The sequence below is a fragment of the Pelodiscus sinensis genome, chromosome 24 (assembly GCF_049634645.1).
Source record: "Pelodiscus sinensis isolate JC-2024 chromosome 24, ASM4963464v1, whole genome shotgun sequence".
NCBI classification, from domain to species: Eukaryota; Metazoa; Chordata; order Testudines; family Trionychidae; genus Pelodiscus; species Pelodiscus sinensis.
In genome coordinates, this window is record NC_134734.1 from 22,741,859 (window position 1) to 22,765,566 (window position 23,708).

Consider the following 23,708-nt stretch of genomic DNA (forward strand, 5'->3'; position numbering starts at 1 on the left):
TCTCGGGCGGGGAGTGCGAGGGGACGCTGGATTTCCGGCGGGCGCCCGGAGCAGAGGCTGCCCAGGCCCAAAGCCAGATGCCCTGGGACAGACGGGTTAATGAGAGAATTACCCCTCCCACACAGCCCCCTGCCTCTCCAGGCCAGCGACACTGCCACAGCACAACCCCCATTTACAGTAGGCCCTACACAAACACCACACATCACTGTGATGGCCAGCGGGGGGAAGGGCTGCAGGTATCCGCAGGGCCTAGTTCAAGTGCCACAGACCGTGTCACCCAGGCCGGGGCTTGGCTTTCTTCCGTAGGGCCACCCACTTGCTGTCCCAGGCCAGCAGCAGGAGGCTGGCAGGGGCTGGGCACCCAGCAGGTTTGTTACTGTAGGGTTGCAAGCCAGGCAGAGGTAAACAGAGAAAGGGCTGGACCAAAGCATCCTCCATCCAGGGCCTGCCCAGCCGTGGGAAGGGGGCGCTGGGCTGGGAAGAGCCCCGCCGCCCACACAGGCCGCCCCACCAGCGCCCGGCTTTCGTAGCTCTCCCCCCACACAGTTCCCAGGCCTGGCAACAGCCCCCCCTCCACCGCTGCTCCCTCCGGACCCAGCAAGCCCTGGCAGGAAAGCCCTGTTCCCGCCTGCCAGCTTAGCCCAGCAGAAGTCAGACCCCCCCGCCCGCCCCAGCTGCGGCCACCCCACCCCACCTCGCTCCTCTCCTTCCGCCTGGCACCCTGCCCACCCGCAGCTCCCAGCCAGCCGGAGGCAGCGGCCTGGCGACGTGTCCACATTCGCCAGGACTCGCCACTCCCAGCGGGTGCCCTCCGCCTCTCCATCCCCCCGGCCCCGCGACTTGCCCAAGCCCAGGCCCGGAGCAGCCTCCCCCCAGCTGGAGGCCCCCCCCCCCGGCACCGTGGGGAGCGGTGAACAGCCCCGAGGGGCGCCAGCCGTGGCCAGGGCAGCCGGGCAGCGCGGGTCTGCCTGGCGCTGAGCCTCCGGGGCCGTGCCACGCTCGCCCCCCACCTCCCTACCAGCTTCACCAGGGCTGCTGAGCCCCACAGGGCTGGGGCACCCCCCAGGCCTCCCCAGGCTGTGAAGGGTGCGGGGCTCTGCTAAAGGAGCCGGGACAAGCGCCGGGACACCGAGGGGGGGCGCTAAAGGGGCTCGGGACCCCCCCAGAAACCCCCCCAGGGACCCCCGGGCAGCTCGCGGCAGCACTCACCGGGCTCGGCTCGGCTCAGGTGCAGCAGGCGGGGTCGGTGCGCTCCGCTGGGGGCCGGACGCCTGGGGCCCCCGGCTCTGCCCGCCCCTGCGCCCTCCCCACCTCACCTGGCCGCCCCGCCCCCCGCGCTCCCCACCTCACCTGGCCGGCCCCGCCCCCCACCTGGCCGGCCCCCCGCGGCCGCCCCGCCCCTCCGCAGCCCGGCCCCGCCCCCGCCGCTGCGCTCCCCTCCGCCGCCCGGGCCCCCGCACCCCGCCCGCCCCGCCACCTGGCCCCAGCCGCTCGGCATCGCCCCTCGCCCTTCGCAGCCGGCTACCAGGAAGCGCCCTCCCCCCCGCTCATTGGGCAGGGCGCGGGTTCCCGGCCGCTCATTGGCGGGGGGGGCTGCCCTTCAGGCCCCCCCCAGGACACACCTCTCAGGGCGGGGGGAGGGAGGAGCTGGGGGGGGGGGGGAATGTCAGTGTCTGCGGCCAAGTGGCCTTAACGCTGCGCTGCACCCTGCGGGGGGGCCGTGCCGGGATCGCAGCGCGGCCGGGGGGGTCCGTGCACGGGATGGGGGGCTCGCCGCGCGGCCGGGGGGGTCCGTGCACGGGATGGGGGGGCTCGCAGCGCGGCCAGGGGGGTGTCCGTGCACGGGATGGGGGGCTCGCCGCGCGGCCGGGGGGGTCCGTGCACGGGATGGGGGGGCTCGCAGCGCGGCCAGGGGGGTCCGTGCACGGGATGGGGGGCTCGCAGCGCGGCCGGGGGGGTCCGTGCACGGGATGGGGGGGCTCGCAGCGCGGCCAGGGGGGGTCCGTGCACGGGATGGGGGGGCTCGCAGCGCGGCCGGGGGGGGTCCGTGCACGGGATGGGGGGGGCTCGCGGTCCGTGCACGGGATGGGGGGGCTCGCAGCGCGGCCGGGGGGGGGTCCGTGCACGGGATGGGGGGGGCTCGCGGTCCGTGCCGGGATGGGGGGGCTCGCAGCGCGGCCGGGGGGGGTCCGTGCACGGGATGGGGGGGCTCGCAGGGCGGCCGGGGGGTCCGTGCACGGGCTCGCAGCGCGGCCGGGGGGGTCCGTGCACGGGATGGGGGGGCTCGCAGCGAGGGGGGGCGAAGTGGGAGGGGCTATGGACGGAGGGGTCAATGGGGGCCGGGCCGGCGGCCCAGGGAGGGTCGGGCCGGGAGCGGGCGGCGGGGAGGAAGGGCTGAGTCACGCCGCGGGAGGGAGGGAGGCTGCAGCTGGAAAGTTTGACCCACCCTTGGCTGGGCTCGCCCCTGGAGGAGGGCCGGCCTGGAACCGGCCGGGGCGGGGATGGCCCGGGGGCTGGGCACCAGCAAGGCCTGGCCACGCAGCCAGCTCTGGGTCCGGCCCCCCCTCCAGCGTGTCCCAGAAGTCAAAGGCCAAGCTTGTCCCTGGTGAGCCCTCCACAATGTTTCCCCCACCCGCCCTGGCTGGCCCGTCCCCCTCCCTCTGCCTGTCGGTCCCCACACAACCCCTGCCCATCCCCACACAACCCCTGCCCATCCCCACACAACCCCTGCCCATCCTGTCTGCCCCATCTGTCCCTCCCTGCCCATCCCCACACATCCCAATGTCCATCTGTCCTGTGTCTATCCCCACAGGTCCTCCTGTCCATCTATCCCTCTGTGTCCATCCCCACATACATCCCCCAGGCATCTGTCCTGTGTCCATCCCGTTACACATCCCTCTGTTATTCCTCTTTGCGTTCATCTCATCATCCCTCCCTCCCTCTGTCTGTCCATCCACTCCCACACATAGGCCTCTGTTCATCCCACTGTCTGTCCTGCCATCTACGTCTCTATGGAAACATCTCCACGCCCTATCCCTCCGTCTGTCCCTGTGTCCATCCAGCCTTCCTCTCCTTCATCTGTCTGTCCATCCCCACATAGACCCCTCCGATCTATCACGATGGCCCCTTCGCTCCATGTGCTCTGCCTACACCCCACCCCACACCTGGGGGGAGCGTTTTCCCTCCCCACAGCCCCCCTCCCCCCGACTGGCTGTTCTCTGGGCCACATGGGCGTGAGCCAGCAGGAAAACCGGTTTGCTCACTCCCAGCCCCACGCCCTGGGCCCTGCTTGTCCAAATGTCTCACCTGCACCCGGGTATAATTCCCCAGCCAAGAGGGCTGAGGTGCCGAGAGAAGGTGATTTAGGTCAGGGCACAAGACTGGGAGCTAAGACTCCTGGGTTCTGTCCCCGGCTCTTTGAGGGGTGTGCTGCCTAGTGGTTAGAACAGGGTGACAGGGAGCCAGGACTCCTGGGTTCTGTCCCCGGCTCTTTGAGGGGTGTGCTGCCTAGTGGTTAGTACAGGGCGACGGGGCTCCTGGGTTCTGTCCCCGGCTCTTTGAGGGGCGTGCTGCCTAGTGGTTAGAACAGGGCGACGGGGCTCCTGGGTTCTGACCCCGGCTCTTTGAGGGGCGTGCTGCCTAGTGGTTAGAACAGGGCGACGGGGCTCCTGGGTTCTGACCCCGGCTCTTTGAGGGGCGTGCTGCCTAGTGGTTAGAACAGGGCGACGGGGATCCAGGACTCCTGGGTTGTGTCCCTGGCTCTGGGGCGGGAGTGGGGCCTAGGGGCTAGAACAGAGGGACTGGGGGCCATAGGAGCTGTGCTGCAGCCCCAGCTCCTAGCACTGGGGGGGTTCTGGAGCCCTAGTGATATCCCAGACCCTGCTTTCCAGGGGGAAGGGCAGGCTCTGAGGTTGCTGGCAGAGGGGCACCCCCCCCCCCCGAGCCGGCCTCCCTCCCCTGTGGCAGGAAACATCCAGGGCACCAGGACTCATACAAAGCCCGACATGCTTGGAGCAGGCAGGAGGGCAGGGCAGGGAGGAGGGGCAGGCTCCCCGAGCAACCCCCCACCCCCCCGCGCAGGTGACTCGGGTGGGGTCACAAGCACAACCTGTTTGGCCGCAACCAGCACCCAGGAGGGGAAGAATCAAAATGTTCCCAGCTCCCTGCTCACCTCAGCTCACCCCACCCGCCCCCAGCTGCTGCTCCCAGGAGGGGCCCTGGCTGGCCTGGTTCAGACCTGCCCATGTCCCAGGGCCCGCACGGACGTCAGCGTCCCTCCAGCGCCGGGTCTCCCCTCCCGCCTGGGCCTGGCTGCTGGCCCAACAAGGGGGTTCAGCCCCCAGCGCCCCGTGGGGCCCCAGGGGGGAAGGTTGCAAACCCGTCCTCTGGGGCAACAGCCCCATGGGGCCTGGCCCTGGTGCCCCCCATCCTCCCGCGCCACTCCTCTGCATCCGCCCCCTGAGAGAGGTCAGCATGGGTCCATCTGCCCCACCCGCCCCCAGCGCAGCCCCATGTGCAGGAGGAGGGAGCTGGCCCGGGGAGCAGCACAGGAGCCTGGTGTCCCTCCTGGGGGCTCCCGGGGAGGCGCGGGGACGGATGAGGCAGGGGAGGGGGAAATCCAGAGAAAATCCCCTCTTTGTTGCTGACTTGCAGCCGGCCTGGCCCAGCCACCCACCTGCCCGAAACCAGCCTCCCACGGCCCCTCCCGCTTTCGCTTTCAGGGGCCGTGCAGCGGCGCCCCGGGCAGGCGGGGGGCCAGGATGTGGCTGGCAGCCCCTGCCCCGGGGAAGCTCCTGCAGCGAGGGCTGCCCTGGTGCCAGGCGCGGGGCAATGCCAGGCTGCCGCCAGGGGGCCGTGCCCCCGCGGAGACGGGCTGCCGAGGCGCAGGGCCTGCCGCTCCAGGGGGTGTCAGGCGGCGGGGGGAGCTTCCGAGCCATCCTGCTCCCCGACCACTTCAGAGGCAGCGCGGGGGGCGGCGGGGGGGGATGAAAGGCTCCCGGTGCCTCGGCTCACACCCCCCCCGAGGCCGCCCAGCGCCGAAATCAAACCCGCCGCAGGCCCCGGCGTCGCCCGCTATTTATAGACGCCGCAGGGGAAATGGTTGTGAGGAGCAGCTGGGGGGTAGGAGCCCCCGGCTCTTTGCACCCGCCCAGGCGGGGCCCATGGCCTCCTTCCCCTGCGTAGGGCGGCCCCCGGGGCCCCCAGCAGCCTAGCTAGGCAGCCAGAGCCCACAGGGCCGGGAGCTTCCTCTGCAGGGCGGCAGGCCGGAGGCAGCGTCCGGCCCGGCTGCGCCCAGGCGCTGTGCGGGCACCCGCGGTGCCCCTCCCCCCGGTGCCTCGGCTCGGGCGGGCGGGAGGGGAAGTGCTGGCAGCTGGCAAGGCTGCACTCCTCCTCCCTCGCTTCCCCATTCCCTCGCTTCCCCTCCCCCGGGTTTCTCGAAGCCGGGCGGCTCTGAGCCCGTGGGCCGGGGCGGCGCGTGTTGGTAGGAAAGTCTCCCCCCCCTCGGTCTTTTGGGCCCGCAGCCCCCCGCGTTCTAGGAACCAGCCACCGCACCACAGGGCCCCCGGCCCCCCAGCGCAGGCCCGCAGAGACCACATCCCCCCGCGCCGCGCTATCTTTAGCCCCTGGTCTACGGGGGGGCATGGCTGTGTCCCACGGGGGAGGGGACCCTGTCTCTCCTGCTCCCCAACGACCCTCAGCCAGCTGGCACCCCCAGCTGTGCCCCCTGCCCACATGTCCTGGGCCCGTGGCAGGGCTCAGCCCCACCCTGCTAGGTGGGAAGCCGCTTGGAGGGTGCCCTGTCCCCACTCAGCCTGGGCTATTCCCACGGCCCCGAGCAGGCAGGCGGGGGCAGCGACGGGCACTCACCTTCCTGCCTCTCGGGACAGGGCCCTCCTGGGGCGCGGGGCTGCACAGCAGAGAGGAGGGCACCTGACTGCCAGGGGCCAGCACCAGGCTGAGGGCAGGCGCCTCTGCTCCCATCTCTGCCCTGCCGGGCAGCGTGGCAGGAAGGACCAGCTGGGCCTTGGCGAGCGCTGTGGGCAGCCGTGGCGGGGTCTGGCCTGCAGAGGGCACTGCTGGGCCCAATGGGGGCGAGGTGGGGCCAGGCCGTGCAAAGGCGAGCAGGAGAGTGCTGCACGGGGGAGAGCCCGTGCGTGAGTGTGCAAGCACATGTGTGTGCGTGTGCTGGTGCGTGTGCACCGTGCGTGTGCACCGTGCGTGTGCTGGTGGGTGTATGCACACGTGTGCATGCGTGTGAGACTGCAAGGGGGGCCTGTACACACGTGGGCACATGCCGGCTAGGCTGCCCAGTGTCGCTGCTGTGGGGAATGGCCTGGGAGGTGGGGGGTCTGGTGCTCGGGGGGGGTGCGTAGCGCAGCCATGGTGGGAAGGGCTCCCAGCCGTGGGGGAGGAAGGTGCCTGTAGCAGTCGGCACGGGGGCCTGGACCCCTTACTAGCTGCCACTGTGCTTACTGAGCACCCCTGAATCCCCCCAACCCCCGACTGCTTCCCCAGCTGCCAGGGCACGGCTGCAGCGGGGCAACACACGGGGGTACTGGGGGCGGCGAGGGGTGACACGGGGGTACTGGGGCGGTGAGGGGTGACACACGGGGGTACTGGGGGCAGCGAGGGGCAACACATGGGGGTACTGGGGGCGGTGTGGGGCGACATACGGGGGTACTGGGGGGTGGTGCGGGGCAACGTACTGGGGGTGGCGAGGAGCAACACACGGGGGTACTGGGGGTGGCGAGGGACGACACACGGGGGTACTGGGGGCAGTGTGGGGCAACATACAGGGGTACTGGGGGCGGCGAGGGGCGACGCGGGGGATACTGGGGATGGCAAGGGGCGACACGCGGAGGTACTGGGGGGCAAAGTGGGGCGACACGCGGAGGCACGCGGCAGGGTGACCCGCGAGGCATGGGGCTGGTGCAGGGCGACACGCAGGACAGCAGCCATTCAGCGGCACCATTTATTGGCGTTACAAATCCCAGCTCTGCGCTAGGCAGGTCATCAGAGCGGCCAGGCTGGGAGAGGCCAAAGGTCCGTCCAGCCCAGCGTCCTGTCGGCCCACAGTGGCCAACGCCAGGTGCCCCAGAGGGAGGGACCACAACAGGGAGCCACCACCTGATCCCTCCCTGTCGCCCATTCCCAGCCCCTGGCAAACGGTGGCCAGGGACACCAGCCCGGCCCAGCCTGGCTAATAAGTATTCACAGAATCCTCGCACACTAGGACGGGAAGGGACCTCGCGAGGTCATTGGGTCCAGTCCCCGGCCTCCCGGCAGGACCACACACCAGCTAGCCCATCCCTGGCAGGCGTCTGTCCAACCTGCTCTTCGCTAGCCCCCAAGATGGAGATTCCACAACCCCCTGGGCAACTTATCCCAGTGTTTCACCCCCGACACGCAGGAAGTTTTTCCTAATGTCCAACCTGAACCTCCCTCGCTGCAGTTTAAGCCCCTTGCTTCCTGTCCCGTCCTCAGAGGCCAAGGAGAACACGTTTTCTCCCTCCTCGTGACACCCTTTTAGATACTCGAAAGCCACCGTCATGTCCCCTCCCAGTCTGCTCCTTTCCAAACTAGACAAGCCCCGTCCTTCAGCCTCCCTCCCAGCTCATGTTCTCTCGACCTTTCATCGTTCTTGTTGCTCTTCTCTGGACCTTCTCCAGTTTCTCCACGTCCTTCTTGAAACGTGGTGCCCAGAACTGGACCCTCCTCCAGCGGAGGCCTAACCAGCGCAGAGCAGAGCGGGAGAACGACTCCTCGTGTCTTGCTCACACCTTTTAATGCAGCCCAGAGTCGTGTTTGCTTTTTTTTTACAACAGTGTCACACGGTTGGCTCATAGTTAGCTTGTGATTGACTCTGACCCCGAGATCCCTTTCCGCAGGAGTCCTTCCCAGACAGTCACTTCCCATTCTGTACGTGTGAAACGGACTGTTCCTTCCTAAGCAGAGCACTTTGCATTTGTCCTTATTGAACTTCATCCTATTTACCTCCGACCATTTCTCCAGTTTGTCCAGATTGTTTTGAATTCTGACCCTCTCCTCCAAAGCACGTGCAACCCTTCCAGCTTGGGATCATCTGCAAACTTAATAAGCGTCCTCTCTATGCCAGCATCTAAATCGTTGATGGACCTGTCCTCCACGAACCCTTTCTTTCTTAAAGTCCTGGGCTTCGCAACCTCCTCTGGCGAGGAGTTCCACAAGTTGGCTGTGCACCGCGTGAAGAAAAACTTCCCTCTGTGTGTTTTAAACAGAGCTGCCCCGGACAGAACTTCAAGCTCCTCCAGGCAGTGCTGGAGCTGCCCAGCTAGGCTCCGGCAGGCCACGTGCGTACCCCAGCCCCTGCTTTTCTCTGTGCCTCCCCCACGCACCTGCCAGGTTCTCTTTCCAGCCCAAAGGATGCCAGGATCCCCCCCAGAGCCCAGTGCTCCTTGCACGGCTGCTTCCCCCTCCTGCTTCACCTGCTCAGCCCCACGTAAGGAAACCCCCCCCCCCAGCCCAGCCCAGCCGGCAGGGCCGACTCCTGGCCAGGGCCAGGAGGGCTCCGTTGGCCAGGCCTGTGGCATGTGGGCAGGGCTGGCCCGGCACATGCAGCCGCCTTTCCCCCCGGCCTGTGGCACTTCATAATCCTCTGTCATCGCAGATCCAAGTGACGTTTTACTCAGCCCTTGAGTCGCCCCGGGCCGGCTCTTGCTGCCCTGCCGGGGGCCACAGGGCAGGGCTGGGGCTGGGTGTGGCCCGGGGGATGCCCCCCTGTCCGGCCGGGCCCGTGGTCGCAGCGGGGCTCAGCGGGGCTGGGCGAGCAGGATCTCCAGCCAGCAGGGGCAGGCGGTGATGAAGGGGCGGGAGTAGCAAGGGCCCCAGCCCTTGGCGAAGCTGACGCGGACGGTGTGGGGGTCGCAGGGCCCGTCGCCTGGTTTCCGCCAGCCGGCCAGGCTGCCCACGCGCTCGTAGTCGAACACCTGCAGGGAGTAGCCGGGCAGCACCTTGCGCACGGGCAGGCCCCGGGCCCCGGGGGCCCCCAGCGTGGGGGAGCTGACGAAGATGGGGTGCTCGCTGCGGTTGTAGGCCCACACGCCGTCCCGCTCCCGGCTGAGCAGCAGCCCGCGTCCGATCTTGCCACGGGCCCGGTGCACGGCTGTGCTGCGCCGCCCCGCCTGCAGCTGGCCCAGGGAGAAGCCGCTGCCCTGCGGCAGCTCGCAGAAGATGTCGACGGAGGCCTGGTGCACGGTGTAGAGGCGCCCCACCCGCGTGCGGTACTCCCAGTAGGCCACTTTGCACCAGCAGCCGTCCCTCAGGGAGCTCCGGCTCCGCGCCAGGCCGGGATCTGCAGGGCGAGAAGGGACCTCTGAGTCCCCGTCCGGAGCAGGCCCCAAGCCTCAGGGGATCCGCAGACCGGCAGAGCCCCTCCCTAGTGTGGGGCCGCCGCCCCCCGGGGAGAGCTTTGGGGACCAGTTATACATGGGCCCCTCCCCTGGCGCTGAGATGCAGCTGGCTCTGGGGTGGGGCGCAGGGGCTGGATACGCAGGAACCCTTCCCCTGGCGCTGAGATGCAGCTGGCTCTGGGGTGGGGCGCAGGGGCTGGATACGCAGGAACCCTTCCCCTGGCGCTGAGATGCAGCTGGCTCTGGGGTGGGGCGCAGGGGCTGGATACGCAGGAACCCTTCCCCTGGCGCTGAGATGCAGCTGGCTCTGGGGTGGGGCGCAGGGGCTGGATACGCAGGAACCCTTCCCCTGGCTCTGAGATGCAGCTGGCTCTGGGGTGGGGCGCAGGGGCTGGATACGCAGGAACCCTTCCCCTGGCGCTGAGATGCAGCTGGCTCTGGGGTGGGGCGCAGGGGCTGGATACGCAGGAACCCTTCCCCTGGCGCTGAGATGCAGCTGGCTCTGGGGTGGGGCGCAGGGGCTGGATACGCAGGAACCCTTCCCCTGGCGCTGAGATGCAGCTGGCTCTGGGGTGGGGCGCAGGGGCTGGATACGCAGGAACCCTTCCCCTGGCGCTGAGATGCAGCTGGCTCTGGGGTGGGGCGCAGGGGCTGGATACGCAGGAACCCTTCCCCTGGCGCTGAGATGCAGCTGGCTCTGGGGTGGGGCGCAGGGGCTAGATACGCAGGAACCCTTCCCCTGGCGCTGAGATGCAGCTGGCTCTGGGGTGGGGCGCAGGGGCTGGATACGCAGGAACCCTTCCCCTGGCGCTGAGATGCAGCTGGCTCTGGGGTGGGGCGCAGGGGCTGGATACGCAGGAACCCTTCCCCTGGCGCTGAGATGCAGCTGGCTCTGGGGTGGGGCGCAGGGGCTGGATACGCAGGAACCCTTCCCCTGGCGCTGAGATGCAGCTGGCTCTGGGGTGGGGCGCAGGAGTGAGTTATGGAGGGACCCTTCCCCCGAGCAAGGGTGGGTTCAGTCTCGCTCACGCTGCAGGGGCTCCAGATGCAGCTTGGGCAGTCGAGGTGGCGAAGGCCCCGCCCGGCGGGTGGGGAACGGGCCCTGGCTCTGCTGGGGGGGGGGGGACGCAGGGGCTGCCTGGCTCAGTGTCTCAGCTGTCCCCTGCTACTGTCCTCACCACGCTGGGGTGCGGCTGCCCGCCCGAGCTGGCCCCCAGCAGACAGACACGGCCCCGTGCCCCGGTACCGGGGGCAGCTGGGCTGGGGCAGGACACGGGGGCAGGGTGCCGCGAGCCTGCACGTAGGCCCAGGCCGGCCCCAGCCACCGTCCCTGGGGACCACCCGCCACGGCGCAGCCGGAGGGGGGCAGGCCCGGCCGTGGGCGCCGTCCCAAGGCCCCTGAGCCGTGGGCGGGTGGGTGGAGCGGGGGAAGGAGCCGGTGGCCGGCAGCCAGGCTGGAGCCCGGCTCGTGCGTCAAGGCACATAGGGAGTGTCCCCGGGGGCAGCTCTTCCTGCGGCGGGGAGCACGGATGGGCCAAAAATAACAACGGGGCCGGGGCCAGGGGCCGGGCTGGAGACACCCGCTCCCTGCAGACAGGAACCCCCAGGCCTGGCTGCTCGGAGCCTGGGCTGGGGGGGCTGGCTGTCCCCTCATCCCCTCCCCCCCGGCGGAGATGGGGCAGCAGCGAGGCCAGATCTGCTCGGGGGTGGGGGGGCTGGGTCAGAGCGCACCCCCCCCCTTGCCCCTGCAGACGGGGCAGCAGGATCCCCGTGGTGCCCAGGGCTGGTCCTGCTTTACCCGCTGCCTCTGCTGCAGCTCCCGCCTGGGGGAGATCAGATCCCCGTGTGCCCCCCGGCCCCGCCGTACCTCGCCAGTCCCCACGGGTGCTGCAGCCGGACTCCGGGGGGCTAGAACCAGGGGCCTCCGGCACCTCTGTCCAGGGGCAGCTGAAGGAGGTTTTGGAGTAAGGGGGTGGCGGAGTCTCTGAAAGGAACCAGACGTACAGAAACTGGTGAGTGGCAGCCTCGGGGGGGCTGCTCCCTCCCCCCAGCTCGGCTCCCAGCCCCCTTGTGCCCAACGCAGCCCCAAAGCCGGGGGGGGGGGCTGAGCGATGGTGCAGGCATGCGGGCCAGCCCCCTCCCCACTCACCAGGCACGGCGAGGCGGCTGAGGTGGTGGGGGTTGCAGCAGAGCGCGGGCCCCTCGCCGCCGCCCCCAAAGCTCTGGCAGCAGCTCAGGCGCTTGAGCTCGTGCGGGTGCCGGAGGTCAGGCCAGCGGAAGAGGCGGCAGAGCAGCACCTGGGGGGGCAGGGCCTGCTTGGGGCCGCGGGGCTCCGCCCGGGCCACCCATACACAGCCCGACGGCCCGGCCCCCCGGCTCTCCACCGCCTGCACCAGCAGCTCCAGCTCCTCATCCTTCAGCTTCTTGAAGAGGGCGTGGGCGGCGGGCTTCAGGGCGCCGGGCCCGTCCTCGGGGCTGGGCGCCGGGCAGCGCTGCCGCCAGAGACGCCGCACCAGACCGGCCCGCCGGGAGCGGAACATGGGTCCACCTGCGGGCAGAGAGGGGGTCACGTGCGGCTCCCGCCCAGCCTGGCCGTGGGCACACGCTCCCGCCCGGCCCGGGGCACCCGCTCCCGCCCGGCCCGGGGCACCCGCTCCCGCCCAGCCTGGCCGTTGGCACACGCTCCCGCCCGGCCCGGGGCACCCGCTCCCGCCCGGCCCGGGGCACCCGCTCCCGCCCGGCCCGGGGCACCCGCTCCTGCCCGGCCCGGGGCACCCGCTCCCGCCCGGCCCGGGGCACCCGCTCCCGCCGGGCCGTGGACACCCGCTCCCGCCGGGCCGTGGACACCCGCTCCCGCCCAGCCTGGCCGTTGGCACACGCTCCCGCCCGGCCCGGGGCACCCGCTCCTGCCCGGGACACCCGCTCCCGCCCGGGCACCCGCTCCCGCCGGGCCGTGGACACCCGCTCCCGCCCAGCCTGGCCGTGGGCACCCGCTCCCACCCGGGCTCAGCAGCTGCCCCCCGGCTCTGGCAGGGCCCTGGCCCTGAGCCGGGCAGGGGGCAGCCTGTCCTGGCAGCGAGCAGAGGAGCTGCACCCGGCACCTCCTGGCAGCCTCCACCCAGCCAGGCTGCCTGCCCAGGGACCCGGGAGTCAAACCGAGAACTGAACAGCTGGGGAGGCCAGTGTTCCCCTGCCCCGTGCACTGCAGCTTGTGCAGACGCCAGGCAACATGGCCTCCCATGCCCACCGTGCACAGAGCTGTGCACCGACTCCCGTGCCGTGCCATGTGAGCAGACACCGGGCAGCACAGCCACACCCACCCACCGTGCACAGAGCGGTGCACCAACTCTCCTGTGCCGTGCCACGTGTGCAGACACCGTGCAGCACGGCCACACACACCCACCGTGCACAGAGTGGTGCACCAACTCTCCTGTGCCGTGCCACGTGTGCAGACACCGTGCAGCACGGCCACACACACCCACCGTGCACAGAGCGGTGCACCAACTCTCCTGTGCCGTGCCGTGTGTGCAGACACCGTGCAGCACGGCCACACACGCCCACAGTGCACAGAGCGGTGCACTGACTCCCCTGTGCCGTGCCATGTATGCAGACACCGGGCAGCACAGCCACACACACCCATGGTGCACAAAGCGGTGCACTGACTCCCCTGTGCCGTGCCATGTATGCAGACACCGGGCAGCACAGCCACACACACCCATGGTGCACAAAGCGGTGCACTGACTCCCTGGGCAGTGCCATGTGGGCAAACTCTGTGTAGCACGGCCCCCAAGCACTGAGCAGTGCACTGACCCCCGGGAAGCACTGCGTGTGGCTGGCTGGCACTGCTGGGGCACACCCGTCTAGTGGCTGCACCCGCAGGGACGGCCCAGTGCCCTGGTGCGACCCGGCCTCCTGCCCAGCCAGCTCACCCCTCCTGTGACAGGCGCCTTCAGCACCGCCTGGCCGCCACCCGCTAGTGCTGCGGCCGCCCTTGGGTGCGCTGGGGTCACTGCTGTGTGTGGCAGGGCGGGGCTGGGCTTGGCCCCCCAGGGAAAGCAACCCCCCAAGTGCACACACGCACCCCTCACCCTGGCTGACAGGCAGGGACACGCAGCCCCCAGACCTGCCCCCTTCCCCCCACACCTGCCCCCCTTCCCCCCACACCTGCCCCCCTTCCCCCCACACCTGCCCCCTTCTCCCCACACCTGCTCCCCTTCCCCCAGACCTGCCCCCTTCTCCCCACACCTGCCCCCTTTCCCCCAGATCTGCTCCCCTTTCTACAAACCTCCCAGCTGTGAGAGACCTCTGGCCTGCCTGCCCTGGGATGCATTTATGGCCACCCTGATCTGGGAGGGTGGGTGGAGGCCCAGCTAGAGACAGGCAGGGAGGAGGGGCAAGGGCCTGGGTTTTGCTGCCTCCCCCCCCCCCACCATCACACACGGCTCCCAAGGAAACAGGAACAGGCTGACACACACATGCAGTGTGACACTTGCACCGGCTAGCGCCCCCGCACAGGTATTTACACACACACCCTGACACTCGCCCTGCATGGCACGCACCCCGACATAGGCATTTACACCCACACCCTGACACACGCACCGCCTGGCACACCTGCCCTGCACGGCATGCACCCCCGACACAGGTATTTACACACACACCCAGACACACACACTGCCTGGCACAGCCGCTCCCGCATGGCACACACCCCCGACACTGGTACTTACACACACACCCTGACACTCGCCCTGCATGGCACCCACCCCCTGACATAGGCATTTACACACACACCCTGACACACGCACTGCCTGGCACACCTGCCCTGCATGGCACGCACCCCCGACACAGGTATTTACGTACACACACCGACACATACGCCACCTGGCACACCCATCCCTGCATGGCATGCACCCCCAAAACGGGTATTTACACACACACCCTGACACCCGCCCCGCCAGGCACACCTGCCCCGCATGGCACGCGCCCCGACACGGGTATTTACACACACACCGACACCTGCCCTGCATGGCACGCACCCCCTGACACGGGTATTTACACACACTCTCTGACACACACACCGCCTGGCATGCACCCCGACACGGGTATTTACACACACACTCTGACACACACGCCGCCTGGCACTCACCCCAACACGGGTATTTACACACACACCCTGACACACACACCTCCTAGCACGCACCCCGACACGGGTATTTACACACACACTCTGACACACACACCGTCTGGCATGCACCCCCCGACACGGGTATTTACACACACACTCTGACACACACACCGTCTGGCACGCACCCCCCGACACGGGTATTTACACACACACTCTGACACACACACAACGCCTAGCACGCACCCCCCGACGGGTATTTACACACACACCCTGACACACACACTGCCTAGCACGCACCCCCCGACACGGGTATTTACACACACACCCTGACACACACACCGCCTGGCACACACCCCGACACGGGTATCTACACCCCCCGGACACACACACCGCCTGGCACGCACCCCGACACGGGTATCTACACCCCCCCAGACACACACACCGCCTGGCACGCACCCCGACACGGGTATTTACACACACACCCTGACACACACACCGCCTGGCACGCACCCCCCGACACGGGTATTTACACACACACCCTGACACACACGCCGCCTGGCACTCACCCCAACACGGGTATTTACACACACACCCTGACACACACGCCGCCTGGCACTCACCCCAACACGGGTATTTACACACACACCCTGACACACACACCGCCTGGCACGCACCCCGACACGGGTATTTACACACACACCCTGACACACACGCCGCCTGGCACGCACCCCGACACGGGTATCTACACCCCCCGGACACACACACCGCCTGGCACTCACCCCGACACGGGTATTTACACACACACCCTGACACACACGCCGCCTGGCACGCACCCCGACACGGGTATTTACACACACACTCTGACACACACACCGCCTGGCACGCACCCCGACACGGGTATTTACACACACACCCTGACACACACACCGCCTGGCACGCACCCCCCGACACGGGTATTTACACACACACCCTGACACACACGCCGCCTGGCACGCACCCCGACACGGGTATCTACACCCCCGCGGACACACACCTGTACCAGCCGGCACCTCCCTCCCCCGTGCTCCCAGCCGCACACTCGTGCGCAGCGCTCGCTCCAGCCGTGCCCAGGGCGACACGGGCGGGCCGGAGCCGGCAGATGGCCCGCGGGCGGGGTCACTCACCGTGTGGGCGCGGGGCGCAGCGGCAGGCCCGGCTCTGCGGGCGGCTCGGAGCCTCTGCCTGGCGCGCTCGCGGCCCGGGGCTTTTTCCTGCCGCGGCTCCCTCCCACGCCCCCCCGGGACCCGCTGGCCACAGGCTGCCCAGACGGCGGGGGGGCGGGACGCTGAGCGCAGTGACAATGCAGCGGGGAGCCCGGGGGGGCAGACTGAGGGGCGCCCAGAGGGGCAGAGCCCCAGGCAGTGTGGGGTGAGGGAGTTGCTGGGGGGGCAGGGAGGACACTGGGGCGACGGGGACACTGGGGGGCGGGGGCAGTGTGGGGCGAGGGGGACACTGGGGGGCAGGGAGGACAGTGGGGGCGGGGGCAGTGTGGGGCGAGGGGGACACTGGGGGGCAGGGAGGACAGTGGGGGCGGGGGCAGTGTGGGGCGAGGGGGACACTGGGGGCAGGGAGGACAGTGGGGGCGGGGGCAGTGTGGGGCGAGGGGGACACTGGGGGGCGGGGGCAGTGTGGGGAAAGGAGGACAGTGGGGGCAGGGAGTGTGGGCTGAGGGGGTTGCTGGGGGCAAGGAGGACAGTGGGGGCAGGGGCAGTGTGGGGCGAGGGGGACACTGGGGGGCGGGGGCAGTGTGGAGTGAGGGAGTTATGGGGAACAGGGGCAGTGTGGGGGGAGGGGGGCACTGGGGGTTAAGGGCGGTGTGGGGTGAGCCCGGGGGAGCCCTGGCCAGGGCGAGTTCCCTGCCCCACACAGCCACAGGTGGGGGGAGAGGTGAGAGTGTGGGCAGCCCCCTGGCTCACAGGGGCCTACTGACGTGGGATTCCCAGCTCACTGACCAGAGGGGCTGGCAGGGGGGTCAGACCCTCCCATTTCCCCTGAGCTGGAGCAGGGGAGCCTCTGACTTGTGGGGCAGGCGGGTGCCCTGGTGCCCCCAGGCTGGCAGCTTTCCTGCCCCTTCTGCACGGGTTCTCATGCCCCAGTGGTTGGATGGGGGGAGCAGGGGAGCTCCACACCACCAGCCCCACATCACCAGCCCCACATCACCAGCTCCACAGTGCTATCCCATCCATCCAGCCCCACACCTGCTGGCCCCACACTGCTACCCCATCCATTTAGCCCCACACACTGCTACTCCCTCCATCCAGCCCCACACTCGCTGGCCCCACACTGCTACCCTGCAGCCAACCCCATACCTGCCAGCCCCACACCCATCAGCCCCACGCTGCTACCCTATCCCTCCAGCCCCATAACTGCTAGCCCCATACTGCTACCCCCCATCCAGCCCCACACCCACTGGCCCCACGCCTGCCGGCCCCACACTACTACTCCCTCCATCCAGCCCCACACTCGCTGGCCCCACACTGCTACCCTGCAGCCAACCCCATCCCTCCAGCCCCATAACTGCTAGCCCCATACTGCTACCCCCCATCCAGCCCCACACCTGCCAGCCCCACACCCGCTGGCCCCATGCCTGCCGGCCCCACACTACTACTCCCTCCATCCAGCCCCACACTGCTACCCTGCAGCCAACCCCATCCCTCCAGCCCCATAACTGCTAGCCCCATACTGCTACCCCCCATCCAGCCCCACACCTGCCAGCCCCACACCCGCTGGCCCCACGCCTGCCGGCCCCACACTACTACTCCCTCCATCCAGCCCCACACTCGCTGGCCCCACACTGCTACCCTGAAGCCAACCCCATCCCTCCAGCCCCATAACTGCTAGCCCCATACTGCTACCCCCCATCCAGCCCCACACTGCTACCCTGCAGCCAACCCCACACCTGCCAGCCCCACTGTTACCCCTATTCCGCCCGCCCTACTTCCCCGCCCCATCTCTGCTCCCCCCCTGCCTAGCCAGCCCCTCGCCCAGGCCCAGCCGTGGGGGGAGGGCTCCCTGAGGCCGGTGCTGGGGGGTGCCCCTTTAAGAGGGTGGGCCCCGAGTCCATGGAAAGGCGGCTGATGTCAACGCTTCCTGCTCCCAACTTCCCACCGAGATAAGGGAGGCGCCAGCCACGCTGCCCTGCCTGGGCCCGGCCCCTCGGAGCCTCCTGCAGCCCCCGCCGGGGCCAGGACAGCGCCAGGGCAGCCGGGGCTCTGGGGGCCGCCTGCCCCGGGCCGGGCTGTGACCCTTGCCCAAGCTCCAGCCAGTCTGGCCCGCTGGGCGCAGGCCCGTCTCTGCGGCGGGATCCTGGGGGGCAGGAGACAGGAAACAGCCGGGAGCGGAGACAGGCCCCGCACTGCTCTCCAAACAAGGAACTGAGTCACCGCCAGCTAGGCGGAGAGGGCAGGAGGAGTGGGTAGAGCGGGGGTGCTGGGAGCCAGGACTCCTGGGCTCTGTCCCTGGCAGGGGAGCGGGGCCCAGTGGGTAGAGCAGAGGGGAGGGTGGCTGACACCCAGGACTCCTGGGCTCTGTCCCTGGCAGGGGAGCGGGGCCCAGTGGGTAGAGCAGAGGGGAGGGCGGCTGACACCCAGGACTCCTGGGCTCTGTCCCTGGCAGGGGAGCGGGGCCCAGTGGGTAGAGCAGAGGGGAGGGTGGCTGACACCCAGGACTCCTGGGCTCTGTCCCTGGCAGGGGAGCGGGGCCCAGTGGGTAGAGCAGAGGGGAGGGTGGCTGACACCCAGGACTCCTGGGCTCTGTCCCTGGCAGGGGAGCGGGGCCCAGTGGGTAGAGCAGAGGGGAGGGTGGCTGACACCCAGGACTCCTGGGCTCTGTCCCTGGCAGGGGAGCGGGGCCCAGTGGGTAGAGCAGAGGGGAGGGTGGCTGACACCCAGGACTCCTGGGCTCTGTCCCTGGCAGGGAGCGGGGCCCAGTGGGTAGAGCAGAGGGGAGGGTGGCTGACACCCAGGACTCCTGGGCTCTGTCCCTGGCAGGGAGCGGGGCCCAGTGGGTAGAGCAGAGGGGAGGGTGGCTGACACCCAGGACTCCTGGGCTCTGTCCCTGGCAGGGGAGAGGGGCCTAGTGGGTAGAGCAGAGGGGAGGGTGGCTGACACCCAGGACTCCTGGGCTCTGTCCCTGGCAGGGGAGAGGGGCCTAGTGGGTAGAGCAGAGGGGAGGGTGGCTGACACCCAGGACTCCTGGGCTGTGTCCCTGGCAGGGGAGCGGGGCCCAGTGGGTAGAGCAGAGGGGAGGGTGGCTGACACCCAGGACTCCTGGGCTGTGTCCCTGGCAGGGGAGCGGGGCCCAGTGGGTAGAGCAGAGGGGAGGGTGGCTGACACCCAGGACTCCTGGGCTCTGTCCCTGGCAGGGGAGCGGGGCCCAGTGGGTAGAGCAGAGGGGAGGGTGGCTGACACCCAGGACTCCTGGGCTCTGTCCCTGGCAGGGGAGAGGGGCCTAGTGGGTAGAGCAGAGGGGAGGGTGGCTGACACCCAGGACTCCTGGGCTCTGTCCCTGGCAGGGGAGCGGGGCCCAGTGGGTAGAGCAGAGGGGAGGGTGGCTGACACCCAGGACTCCTGGGCTCTGTCCCTGGCAGGGGAGCGGGGCCCAGTGGGTAGAGCAGAGGGGAGGGTGGCTGACACCCAGGACTCCTGGGCTCTGTCCCTGGCAGGGGAGAGGGGCCTAGTGGGTAGAGCAGAGGGGAGGGTGGCTGACACCCAGGACTCCTGGGCTGTGTCCCTGGCAGGGGAGCGGGGCCCAGTGGGTAGAGCAGAGGGGAGGGTGGCTGACACCCAGGACTCCTGGGCTGTGTCCCTGGCAGGGGAGCGGGGCCCAGTGGGTAGAGCAGAGGGGAGGGTGGCTGACACCCAGGACTCCTGGGCTCTGTCCCTGGCAGGGGAGCGGGGCCCAGTGGGTAGAGCAGAGGGGAGGGTGGCTGACACCCAGGACTCCTGGGCTCTGTCCCTGGCAGGGGAGCGGGGCCCAGTGGGTAGAGCAGAGGGGAGGGTGGCTGACACCCAGGACTCCTGGGCTGTGTCCCTGGCAGGGGAGCGGGGCCCAGTGGGTAGAGCAGAGGGGAGGGAGGCTGACACCCAGGACTCCTGGGCTCTGTCCCTGGCAGGGGAGAGGGGCCCAGTGGGTAGAGCAGAGGGGAGGGCGGCTGAGACCCAGGACTCCTGGGCTCTGTCCCTGGCAGGGGAGCGGGGCCCAGTGGGTAGAGCAGAGGGGAGGGTGGCTGACACCCAGGACTCCTGGGCTCTGTCCCTGGCAGGGGAGAGGGGCCTAGTGGGTAGAGCAGAGGGGAGGGTGGCTGACACCCAGGACTCCTGGGCTCTGTCCCTGGCAGGGGAGCGGGGCCCAGTGGGTAGAGCAGAGGGGAGGGAGGCTGACACCCAGGACTCCTGGGCTCTGTCCCTGGCAGGGGAGCGGGGCCCAGTGGGTAGAGCAGAGGGGAGGGTGGCTGACACCCAGGACTCCTGGGCTCTGTCCCTGGCAGGGGAGCGGGGCCCAGTGGGTAGAGCAGAGGGGAGGGTGGCTGACACCCAGGACTCCTGGGCTCTGTCCCTGGCAGGGGAGCGGGGCCCAGTGGGTAGAGCAGAGGGGAGGGCGGCTGACACCCAGGACTCCTGGGCTCTGTCCCTGGCAGGGGAGCGGGGCCCAGTGGGTAGAGCAGAGGGGAGGGTGGCTGACACCCAGGACTCCTGGGCTCTGTCCCTGGCAGGGAGCGGGGCCCAGTGGGTAGAGCAGAGGGGAGGGTGGCTGACACCCAGGACTCCTGGGCTCTGTCCCTGGCAGGGAGCGGGGCCCAGTGGGTAGAGCAGAGGGGAGGGTGGCTGACACCCAGGACTCCTGGGCTCTGTCCCTGGCAGGGGAGAGGGGCCTAGTGGGTAGAGCAGAGGGGAGGGTGGCTGACACCCAGGACTCCTGGGCTCTGTCCCTGGCAGGGGAGAGGGGCCTAGTGGGTAGAGCAGAGGGGAGGGTGGCTGACACCCAGGACTCCTGGGCTGTGTCCCTGGCAGGGGAGCGGGGCCCAGTGGGTAGAGCAGAGGGGAGGGTGGCTGACACCCAGGACTCCTGGGCTGTGTCCCTGGCAGGGGAGCGGGGCCCAGTGGGTAGAGCAGAGGGGAGGGTGGCTGACACCCAGGACTCCTGGGCTCTGTCCCTGGCAGGGGAGCGGGGCCCAGTGGGTAGAGCAGAGGGGAGGGTGGCTGACACCCAGGACTCCTGGGCTCTGTCCCTGGCAGGGGAGAGGGGCCTAGTGGGTAGAGCAGAGGGGAGGGTGGCTGACACCCAGGACTCCTGGGCTCTGTCCCTGGCAGGGGAGCGGGGCCCAGTGGGTAGAGCAGAGGGGAGGGTGGCTGACACCCAGGACTCCTGGGCTCTGTCCCTGGCAGGGGAGCGGGGCCCAGTGGGTAGAGCAGAGGGGAGGGTGGCTGACACCCAGGACTCCTGGGCTCTGTCCCTGGCAGGGGAGAGGGGCCTAGTGGGTAGAGCAGAGGGGAGGGTGGCTGACACCCAGGACTCCTGGGCTGTGTCCCTGGCAGGGGAGCGGGGCCCAGTGGGTAGAGCAGAGGGGAGGGTGGCTGACACCCAGGACTCCTGGGCTGTGTCCCTGGCAGGGGAGCGGGGCCCAGTGGGTAGAGCAGAGGGGAGGGTGGCTGACACCCAGGACTCCTGGGCTCTGTCCCTGGCAGGGGAGCGGGGCCCAGTGGGTAGAGCAGAGGGGAGGGTGGCTGACACCCAGGACTCCTGGGCTCTGTCCCTGGCAGGGGAGCGGGGCCCAGTGGGTAGAGCAGAGGGGAGGGTGGCTGACACCCAGGACTCCTGGGCTGTGTCCCTGGCAGGGGAGCGGGGCCCAGTGGGTAGAGCAGAGGGGAGGGTGGCTGACACCCAGGACTCCTGGGCTCTGTCCCTGGCAGGGGAGCGGGGCCCAGTGGGTAGAGCAGAGGGGAGGGTGGCTGACACCCAGGACTCCTGGGCTCTGTCCCTGGCAGGGGAGCGGGGCCCAGTGGGTAGAGCAGAGGGGAGGGTGGCTGACACCCAGGACTCCTGGGCTGTGTCCCTGGCAGGGGAGCGGGGCCCAGTGGGTAGAGCAGAGGGGAGGGTGGCTGACACCCAGGACTCCTGGGCTCTGTCCCTGGCAGGCGAGCGGGGCCCAGTGGGTAGAGCAGAGGGGAGGGAGGCTGACACCCAGGACTCCTGGGCTCTGTCCCTGGCAGGGGAGAGGGGCCCAGTGGGTAGAGCAGAGGGGAGGGCGGCTGAGACCCAGGACTCCTGGGCTCTGTCCCTGGCAGGGGAGCGGGGCCCAGTGGGTAGAGCAGAGGGGAGGGTGGCTGACACCCAGGACTCCTGGGCTCTGTCCCTGGCAGGGGAGAGGGGCCTAGTGGGTAGAGCAGAGGGGAGGGTGGCTGACACCCAGGACTCCTGGGCTCTGTCCCTGGCAGGGGAGCGGGGCCCAGTGGGTAGAGCAGAGGGGAGGGAGGCTGACACCCAGGACTCCTGGGCTCTGTCCCTGGCAGGGGAGCGGGGCCCAGTGGGTAGAGCAGAGGGGAGGGTGGCTGACACCCAGGACTCCTGGGCTCTGTCCCTGGCAGGGGAGCGGGGCCCAGTGGGTAGAGCAGAGGGGAGGGTGGCTGACACCCAGGACTCCTGGGCTCTGTCCCTGGCAGGGGAGCGGGGCCCAGTGGGTAGAGCAGAGGGGAGGGCGGCTGACACCCAGGACTCCTGGGCTCTGTCCCTGGCAGGGGAGCGGGGCCCAGTGGGTAGAGCAGAGGGGAGGGTGGCTGACACCCAGGACTCCTGGGCTCTGTCCCTGGCAGGGGAGCGGGGCCCAGTGGGTAGAGCAGAGGGGAGGGTGGCTGACACCCAGGACTCCTGGGCTCTGTCCCTGGCAGGGGAGCGGGGCCCAGTGGGTAGAGCAGAGGGGAGGGTGGCTGACACCCAGGACTCCTGGGCTCTGTCCCTGGCAGGGGAGCGGGGCCCAGTGGGTAGAGCAGAGGGGAGGGTGGCTGACACCCAGGACTCCTGGGCTCTGTCCCTGGCAGGGGAGAGGGGCCCAGTGGGTAGAGCAGAGGGGAGGGTGGCTGACACCCAGGACTCCTGGGCTCTGTCCCTGGCAGCCGAGCGGGGCCCAGTGGGTAGAGCAGAGGGGAGGGTGGCTGACACCCAGGACTCCTGGGCTCTGTCCCTGGCAGGCGAGCGGGGCCCAGTGGGTAGAGCAGAGGGGAGGGTGGCTGACACCCAGGACTCCTGGGCTCTGTCCCTGGCAGGGGAGCGGGGCCCAGTGGGTAGAGCAGAGGGGAGGGTGGCTGACACCCAGGACTCCTGGGCTCTGTCCCTGGCAGGGGAGCGGGGCCTAGTGGGTAGAGCAGAGGGGAGGGTGGCTGACACCCAGGACTCCTGGGCTCTGTCCCTGGCAGGGGAGCGGGGCCCAGTGGGTAGAGCAGAGGGGAGGGCGGCTGACACCCAGGACTCCTGGGCTCTGTCCCTGGCAGGGGAGAGGGGCCTAGTGGGTAGAGCAGAGGGGAGGGTGGCTGACACCCAGGACTCCTGGGCTCTGTCCCTGGCAGGGGAGCGGGGCCCAGTGGGTAGAGCAGAGGGGAGGGTGGCTGACACCCAGGACTCCTGGGCTCTGTCCCTGGCAGGGGAGCGGGGCCCAGTGGGTAGAGCAGAGGGGAGGGCGGCTGACACCCAGGACTCCTGGGCTCTGTCCCTGGCAGGGGAGCGGGGCCCAGTGGGTAGAGCAGAGGGGAGGGCGGCTGACACCCAGGACTCCTGGGCTCTGTCCCTGGCAGGGGAGAGGGGCCTAGTGGGTAGAGCAGAGGGGAGGGTGGCTGACACCCAGGACTCCTGGGCTCTGTCCCTGGCAGGGGAGAGGGGCCTAGTGGGTAGAGCAGAGGGGAGGGTGGCTGACACCCAGGACTCCTGGGCTCTGTCCCTGGCAGGGGAGAGGGGCCTAGTGGGTAGAGCAGAGGGGAGGGCGGCTGACACCCAGGACTCCTGGGCTCTGTCCCTGGCAGGGGAGAGGGGCCTAGTGGGTAGAGCAGAGGGGGGTGAGGCAGGCCCTGGGCCTTTGGCCCTCCGGGGGCCACGTTCCCGTCCGTGCCAGCGTCAGAGCGGGTCCCCGGGTGCTGGGCGAGGGACCCCTGCCCTCCCACGCGGGGGGC

The 23,708-nt window shown here is 69.6% G+C and overlaps 2 protein-coding genes across 6 annotated transcripts in view; both read right to left on the reverse strand.

The window, feature by feature from the left end:
- The window catches only part of ZBTB7B (zinc finger and BTB domain containing 7B), a 29,736-nt gene extending 23,718 nt beyond the window's left edge, over nt 1-6,018 (reverse strand). Inside the window, exon 1 of one of the 2 annotated variants that reach the window (XM_075907535.1) lies at nt 5,869-6,018. In XM_075907535.1, coding sequence (XP_075763650.1) covers nt 5,869-5,982 — 114 coding nt within the window. In that variant the 5' untranslated portion in view covers nt 5,983-6,018. Of the gene's footprint in view, nt 1-1,209; nt 1,464-5,868 lie in introns of those variants that run through there. The other variant, XM_075907536.1, reaches the window with a different exon arrangement.
- A 1,751-nt stretch (nt 6,019-7,769) lies between these two features.
- LOC142819563 (mothers against decapentaplegic homolog 6-like) lies at nt 7,770-15,827 on the reverse strand. 4 transcript variants are annotated; one of them, XM_075907547.1, is made up of 4 exons: nt 15,675-15,827; nt 11,539-11,937; nt 11,257-11,373; nt 7,770-9,331 (listed from the first exon to the last, which is right to left on the reverse strand). In XM_075907547.1, exons 2-4 carry the CDS (start codon nt 11,927-11,929, stop codon nt 8,790-8,792), a joined length of 1,050 nt encoding a protein of 349 aa, XP_075763662.1. In that variant the 5' UTR covers nt 11,930-11,937; nt 15,675-15,827; the 3' UTR covers nt 7,770-8,789. The 4 variants fall into 4 exon arrangements, with proteins under 4 accessions (XP_075763662.1, XP_075763665.1, XP_075763663.1 ...); XM_075907550.1 differs by lacking the exon at nt 15,675-15,827 and adding an exon at nt 15,545-15,629; XM_075907548.1 differs by lacking the exon at nt 15,675-15,827 and adding an exon at nt 13,675-15,531.
- Between the last annotated feature and the right edge of the window lie 7,881 nt (nt 15,828-23,708).

Coding starts and splice junctions, on each gene's coding strand:
- LOC142819563 (XM_075907547.1), bottom strand. CDS start 11,929: ATGTTCCGCTCCCGGCGGGCCGGTCTGGTGCGGCGTCTCTGGCGGCAG. Junction 11,374..11,538: donor CAGCCGCCTCGCCGTGCCTG/GTGAGTGGGGAG, acceptor GGTTCCTTTCAG/AGACTCCGCCACCCCCTTAC. Junction 9,332..11,256: donor CACCCGTGGGGACTGGCGAG/GTACGGCGGGGC, acceptor CTCGCCCTGCAG/ATCCCGGCCTGGCGCGGAGC.